Genomic DNA, 7,580 nt, shown 5'->3' with positions numbered 1-7,580 from the left:
CTGGAGACCCTCAATCATAGAATAATAGAAATGGATCTTTATATCGTGAAACACATTCTTAATGAACAACAAACCTGAGGAAAAAGTACATTATGCTACAGGGGGAGGGGACTGAGCGATGCAGAGAAAAAGTGCTGCCGGCAGGTGGAGCTGAGGGTAGGACGGCCCTTGGGGCTTCCAGGCCATGGCTTTTTCAGAGCTGTCCTCTTGGAGCCCTGCCATCCCTGGAACAGCTGCCCATCACACAACCTGGGTTGCTGGTCAGGCCTCATCCCCCAGACTCAGCCCAGGGGTCTCTCATGAATCTTCACAAGCGAAGAATGAAATACAACTGGAGGCTCCCAAAACAGGCAAGGATGACACAGGGCGACAGCTGGACTCCACGGAGTCTCCTGTGATCTTCACCCTGTGTTCGTGTCTCAGGACTCCTGTGCTGGACAGGGCTGACCTGTGTGGCAAAGGGGCACTGCAGCAGGGACACCTCAGGTGGTAGGCATTCTGCAGCTCCTGGCTCTGCTGGGTTGCTGGTTCTCCACCAGCCAGAACCAGTGTGGTGGGCACCCAGGCGGCCCTGTGGAGAAGCCCACTGGGAGGGAGCCCATGCCTTGCAGCGCGGCTGGGTTCCTTCCAGACCACAGCAGCCATGTGGAAGCCCTTGGATGACTGCAGCCCTTGCTGACACCACAGCCAGCCCTTTTGGGAACACCTAAGCCAGAAATACCCAGCTAAGCTACCAATTCTTGACCCATAAAGAAACGGAGAAATACCCAATGACTACATTGCCTCAAGCCTCTAAGTTTTGAGGTGACTTGTTGCACAGTAAGAGAAAAGTTGAATTTCTTTCAAGGCTCCATTTAAGGGCTGTGGGGACCTCAGTCAAACACAGGTGCTAGGGTCTTCATAGAGCACTTTCAGTATATTTTCTTTTCTCTTATCCTCAAAGAAATTTAATTTCAAGCCAACGTTTGAAAACTTTGCACAATACAACTCTGGAATGCATTTTATCCTCAATGTTCTCCTTAAGAGCTGTCCTCCAAATGAAGTACACTCGTACTGAGCGCATCCGCCACTCCAAGGAGCAGGCAACATCAAGCGGACCTCACTCAGGTCCCCTAAGTCATTTCTTGGCACGAAGCCCTCGGTGGCACTGGGGACTCCATCTTCACTGTCACTTTAGTCCTTCAGTGTCTCTGGGCCACACATCGCCTAGCTTTTCAGAAACGGGGGTGGGGGTAACAAAAGATACTAGGAAGGGAGGGGACTAGAGACCCTGCGCGGCGGGTGCTTCCAGTGGAGATCTTAAGCTCCTCTGCGGGTCACCAGCCCGACGCCCCTGGAGACCGGTGTCCCCGCCTGCCGCGGTTTGCTCCTACAGAGATCTGCTGGCGCGCTCCGGGCGCAGAGGAGGACCTTAGAGGAGGACCTGAGCGGAGCGCGGGCTCTCGCGCCTGCTCGGCAGTCGCAGCCCCGGGTACTCCGGCTCCGGGGCGCGTCTCCTCGCAGCTGCGCGGCGCCTGCAGCATGGAGTGGGAGCTGAACTTGCTGCTCTACCTGGCGCTCTTCTTCTTCCTGCTCTTCCTGCTCTTCCTCTTGCTCTTCGTGGTCATCAAGCAGCTGAAGAACTCGGTGGCCAGCACGGCCGGGACGCTCCAGCCCGGGCGCCTGTCGCTGCACCGCGAGCCCTGGGGCTTCCCGCACGAGCAGGCGGTGTGAGCCTGGTGCGGCCGCGACCCCCGGTATCCAGGTGCGCGGGCGGCATGTCGGGGCCTGAGTGGGTGGGGACTCCTAGGCTCCCGGAGGCTCGCGTAGGGGACCCCAGTGCTGGGGCGGCCAGGCTGTGCGCACGGGCGCGCGGAGAGGAGGAGAGAGGGCAGTAGGCAGGGGCTCGGGCACCTGCTGCCAGCACCTGCTGCAAGCCTCTCTCCAGTCCCGTCTTCGTGCCAACAGCTGGAAATTCCACCATTCAGCTCATCCCTCCAGCCGCTTACCAACAAAACCCGCTGTCGACCTAAGGATCTAAATTATCCAGGAGGAGCGGAGCCTTGGGGTCGGCGGCGGGAGGAAACGGGGCGCCCTGGGTCACCCCAGTTATTGCCTTCCATGTCTTTGTGCGTCCGCAGACGACTGTACTGGCCGTCCGGGGACAGGGCGTTCAGGGTTCCCCTGGGGGGAGGGCTTCTTTCCTGCCCTCGATCCCTACTCAGCCTGGGCGCCTTCTAGGGTGGGTGTGGAATCTGGGATTGAAGAGGGCGAACGTGAGAGTGAGAGTCATTTGGAAGATGCCTTCAGGTTGGCGGGTCTGTGAGCTCCTGGGGATGGCATGGAGGGTGGCGAAGAGGGGTACTGTCCTCCAGCGTAGGGCCACAGGGCAGAGAGGACCGCCAGTGCGCCTGTGGCTCCTAGGGCTCTACTGGGAAGTTGGTCGGGTGGAGTAGACTCAGCAGTGGGCCTGGGTACTCTCCAGGCGATGCTACCGCGGGAATAACTTCGTCCTCCAGACCCAGGCGGCGCACTGAGCGCCAAGCACCGCAGCTGCACCAGGAGGCTGGCAATGGGAGAACCGGGCTGTCTGCAAAGGGTAAGCTGGACCACGCCACTTTCACGTCTCCCCTAGTTGTACCTAACCTTCGGGGAACCAGGGCCTAACAAAGTGAAGGGCTGGGATGAGGGAAATGGGGACCACAGGTAAAGGGCTCTCTCCTGCTCAGAACAGCTGAGCTTCTGCTGGGACCAGGGAGCCAAAGCTGATGTCTAGTTCATTTCAGGATCGGAAGTCTAGGTAGAGGATTATGGAAATTAGAGGTGGTGTAAGGAATGTTAACAATTTTAACAATCATTCTGCTCTTGGGTTTACTGATGGTGGACAGGCTTTGTGGGCACTACAATATTGGAAACATTGTTACTTTTAGACACAAAGACCATGTGGAGAGGCTAAAACCAGGGGCATGACTAATTTTTGCCTAAGCAGATAATACAAAATTAAGTAGAAGACAATTGTTTTGATGATCCAAAGGAAGAAAAAATAGTCTCCATTAGGTGAGTTAGTATTGGCTTGAGGTGTGCAGATGGTTTCCCACAGTTTCTATTTCACTTTGTCCAAACAGAGCTGTTCTCAAATTAAGTGGTTTCTTTTAACTTTTATGACATGAGCAAATTCTTACCTCTTTGTTATGTCTTTCTCAGAGTTATAGTAAGACTTGATTTGAGTTTCCAGTTTGAATTCCCAGAATCAGCTGCAGTGAATCATGTTGAGCTTTGAACAATAGCTCTCTAATTGGTTGATACCTCTGCAGTGGCATTTAGTTACAGGGTTGTATGGTTAATATGAACACTGAAGATGAATGTGGGAGTAATTAGCAATTATGGTTGTTTACAAGGCTAGTAAACAATGATTCTACACTTTACAAATTCTCAGAGTGCAAATGATTTTAACCATCTGCTTGGCGTCTTGATTTTTCCATCCTTTAATCTTCCTAGCAGTACTGTTGGAGTCTAGAAGTTCACCCCGCCCCCGACCTTCTTTGATGGGAGATCATAGGGAACTCTGGGTAAGCAGTTTGTTACCATCTCAGCTTTGACTTTGTTTCTCCACTGGTTCTACTGACTTGGGTTCCTGAGAAGAGTGGCTGCCTTTCTATCTTGTGTCTGGTGCCATTATATATCCTCCTGGGAAACTAATCCATCAATTACTTAGTTCCTAATTATTCAGGCCAAAACAGAATATCCATTCCTGTGGTCCATGTTCTGCTTGGAGCTTGGCCCTAAACGTGGTATTGGAGTTCCTCACATTAGCTCTTACAACTTCCTGCTCCTTATCTCTTTCCTTGCCCTGGCTTCGCTAGGGATTCTGCTTTTGAAACTTTGACGCCCCTCCACAAATTGCCTTTTCTTATTTATTTTTTCAATCATAATTTTCCCAAGACCTAGCGTAGAACTGATCTCACCAATCAGAACGATTTTAAAGCTCAGGAGTTCTCGACCCAGATGGAATGCTTTGATCCCTCAGTGGTCCAGGTCCCCGGCTCCACCTGCTGTCTACTCCATCACTGATGCCCTGCTTCTCACAACTGCTAGGCCAACTCATTTTTAAAGATGGGGTAAATATGAACGAGACATTAAAGCATTTGAAAAGTCAGAAAAGTTTAAAATAACTGCTCATTTTCTAAGTGTAACTTGATTATGAAATGTTTCTGTTTTATTTTCAACAACAGGTTTTTAGTGATTTCAGCAATGTTAGACTGCAAGTTGAATTTCTTGCGTCATAAGGAAATGAGCCATAATTCAATAATGCAATATTAGTATTTTATTTCAAGTGTCCTAATTTCATTATTTCTAAATTTCAGCTGTTCAAATGACTTCCAATCTTATTAGGACAATCTGGATTGTTTTCTTCATTTCCAAGCTTGCAAGTGAAGTGGATGCACAATTCCGCTTGGAAAGACAGTCCATTCAAGTTGGATGAGAATGACATCACATCCACACCTGCAAAACCCAAAACGTCTAATAACGCAGATTCCTGTGCCCCGACTTTGATTTTAGGGCACAGCTGTAGATGCAGGATTGATGCCATCTGGTGTGATTCTGCAGAATAAGATAAAATTTACCCTGAGTGTGCCATGCACTGGCTTTTCTGGGAATGACAGGATGCCAGGATTTGTTTTTGGTTCACTTGCAGGGGTGGAAAGTTGGAACTAGGTAAGTAAAAAATATGCAATTCTCTATTTTTGATTTGACATTCCATGTCCCTGATTTTGTCTGTAGTTTCAAAGTAAGTGCACTAGAGTTAAATATTAAACGTTTAAAATTTTAAGCACTGTAATGGAGAAAACATTTTGGATAGTAGGAAACACTGACTTTTTGTAAGTTGTACTGATTAGGGACTTTAAGAATACTGAAGATACTAATACAGTACATAAAAAGTATCTGCAGAGTTCTGTACTTTGTTTCAATCTTTATAACTAGTCTGAGGTATCTGTGCTTATTTAAGCTAAATTCATAGTCGAAACTCTCGGATCATTAGATATAACTGCTGATGTCTGTGTCACATTCAAGAGCAAGTTAAGAATTGAGTTGTAGATCTTTGATGCAGATGTTTTGTTGTTTGTTTGAATCAGAGAAACAAATTCCTCAATTCTCCATTGCTTATTTTGTCCACACAGAATTTTTAAAAACTTCTAGATTAAATACAGATCTGATTATCTGAGTAGTGACCATGTTATCATACATACGCTGGGTAAGTTGAAGGACAGAACTGTGTCTGAAGAGTGCTCAGAACAGAATAAGCACACAGGGGAAGTTTCCTCATGGAGTAAGCTAAAAATCCATATCAGCAGCTGCTTCATTTCATGAGGGACCATTTCTGCCATTCTTGGTCTTTACAGAGAGATCCTAAGGCAAGGCTGAGTTGAAGCTGAAAGTCCTATACTCAGACTATGTTTTACTAGTATGCCTAAGAAGTCCCTTAAGTTACTGAATGGGTCCATTCTTCAGACAGGATGTTCTTTCTTTCAGATGGAAATCTCCCTTGGATGGCTATCTCATAACAGAGTAGGACGGTGATGGACAGTGGCTTAATTAGGGCTGTTCTTTTCTCCAGTAACTCACACTGATGTGTGCTGGAGGTAGGTGACCACTGGTGTCAGCTCCGCAGCTCACAGCCATCAGGCTTTAGGTGACTCCCTTGGCTTTTTCCTGTAGGTCCCAAGATGGCCCTTGCATCTCCCCACCAGATGGAGGAAGCCCAGAGCAGTGGCTGGTCATGCAGTCTGAATCCATTTCCTTTGGAAGAGCTTTCTCGGCTGCTCAAAGCTGCCAGCCCCCGTTACGGGCAGCTGCCATCTGGATGCAATGGAGCTTCTGCAGCCTTCAATTGAAATCTGCATTCTTTCAGTGAGGGGTGATGGCAGCAGGTCTCAAGTGGACAACCAGCTGTCTGTGCCCTGGTGACAAAATCCAATTGTGAAGGAGCACAATGCTTGAAAGGGATTGAGGCAGTGGCCCCCCTCCCAGCTGCTGGGACTTTGGGCAGCGCTGCTGAGCTGCAGCCAGGTGAGGGAAGATGCCAGGTGTTCTCCTCAGCAGGCAGCCTTGCCCTCCTGGGCCCCTTCTGGGCGGACGTATCTTCATGGAGGCTTAACACAGCCCGAAGCGCTGTTCTTCCTCACGACCATCGTTTGTGTCCTCTTAACTTTCCTGTCAGTCGGATTTTAGTGGAATCTAGGTTTGTGTATTTGGTGCCCATAAAAGACCATCCCTTTTATGCACTGGGGAGATAATCTATGCAAAGAAAGTCTTCCTGACTTCCTTCTGTGACTCTGCCACCAAGCTAGGAATATCCCAGGAGACTCGCTCTCAAAGCTGCTTCCACTAGCAGCCTACATCCTGGCAAAGCAGAGGGAGAAGAATCACTTCCCACATCCAAGGCTGTCCAAAGAACTTTCTGTGAGGATAGCAACGTTCCATATCTGCAGTCTCCACTATGGTAACCGCCAGTCACATGAGCCTGGTACACACTTGAAATGTGGCTATTGTGACTGAGGAGGTAGCATTTCAATTTTCCTTATGTCAATAAGTAAAACTGACCGCATGGGGCCGGTGGCTCTGCTGTCGGACACATGGTCCATATCCTGTGCTTTCTAGTGTTTCAGGGCCGGGGATGGGTGTGGGCCAGGCCCGTGGCCTTCCTGTTTCACCCTGCAGTGGACCCTCCTCCCTGAGGACGAGGAGAAGCGGTACTTTGGAACTAAATTCAATATGCTAACTTGACATGTGTACATCACACACCCTCCTGGGACACAGGAATGTTCTGGGAGTCTGTCTGGGGGACTGCTTTCAGTGATGATGGATGACAGAGAAACCGCAGGCCAGGTCCACTTCCCCCTCCTAGTGGCCATCTTGTGTTTCTAGGTCAGAGTGATTCTACATTTATTTTGACCTATTGTGCAGGTTTTTAAATTTTTGTAACATTGTGACTTTTAAATGATTATCCTGTGTATGTTTTTCCAAAATACCTAGTGATTTATATTTTTAAAAAAAAACTGTGAAATAAAAAATAATACTTACATGTAACTCAGTTTTTGTGTATGTGTATTGCTTGTTTTTTTTTTTTTTTGGTAATTACTACCCAAAGTTTATGAAGAGTTAATTAGGATGAGATTAATAGAGCAAGTGTATATGCCAATTAATGTTTTTTTTTTAAATTTGTTTGTTTGTTACCAGGAATTGAATTCAGGGGCACTTAGCCACTGAGCCACATCCCCAGCCCTGTTTTATATTTTATTTAGAGACAGGGTCTAACTAAGTTTCTTAGCACTTTGCTTTTGCTGAGGCTGACTTTGAACTCACGATCCTCCTGCTTCAGCCTCCTGAGCTGCTGGGGTTACAGGTGTATGCCTCTGCTCACCTAATGTTATCTTTTAAAAATATTCAATCATTCTTCCACCGAATTTGGGTAACGTATGAGGGTCATGGTAGTCTTAGTGAATTCTTTTTTTCAGGTACCGTTTTCCCCACTGAGCATCACTTGGACCTTTTTCTCTACAAGTTCCCTATCCTGTGCTGTCTGCTTTTACTGAATTATA

The 7,580-nt window shown here is 47.9% G+C and overlaps 1 protein-coding gene across 2 annotated transcripts; it reads left to right on the top strand.

Moving 5' to 3' along the window:
* The first annotated feature begins 1,521 nt into the window (after positions 1-1,521).
* Smim43 (small integral membrane protein 43) lies at positions 1,522-6,992 on the top strand. Of its 2 annotated transcripts, none has more exons than XM_047567328.1 (6): positions 1,522-1,744; positions 2,499-2,578; positions 3,478-3,548; positions 4,344-4,695; positions 5,512-5,621; positions 5,698-6,992. In XM_047567328.1, exon 1 carries the CDS (start codon positions 1,522-1,524, stop codon positions 1,711-1,713), a length of 192 nt encoding a protein of 63 aa, XP_047423284.1. In that variant the 3' UTR covers positions 1,714-1,744; positions 2,499-2,578; positions 3,478-3,548; positions 4,344-4,695; positions 5,512-5,621; positions 5,698-6,992. The 2 variants fall into 2 exon arrangements, with proteins under 2 accessions (XP_047423284.1, XP_047423283.1); XM_047567327.1 differs by having other exon boundaries at positions 2,465-2,578.
* Positions 6,993-7,580: the final 588 nt, after the last annotated feature.

Source organism: Sciurus carolinensis, chromosome 10, assembly GCF_902686445.1.
Source record: "Sciurus carolinensis chromosome 10, mSciCar1.2, whole genome shotgun sequence".
In the NCBI taxonomy this organism is placed as follows: Eukaryota; Metazoa; Chordata; class Mammalia; order Rodentia; family Sciuridae; genus Sciurus; species Sciurus carolinensis.
Note: the sequence above shows the minus strand (reverse complement) of the source record. Positions and strands in the feature narration are given on the sequence as shown.

Coding starts and splice junctions, on each gene's coding strand:
- Smim43 (XM_047567328.1), top strand. CDS start 1,522: ATGGAGTGGGAGCTGAACTTGCTGCTCTACCTGGCGCTCTTCTTCTTC.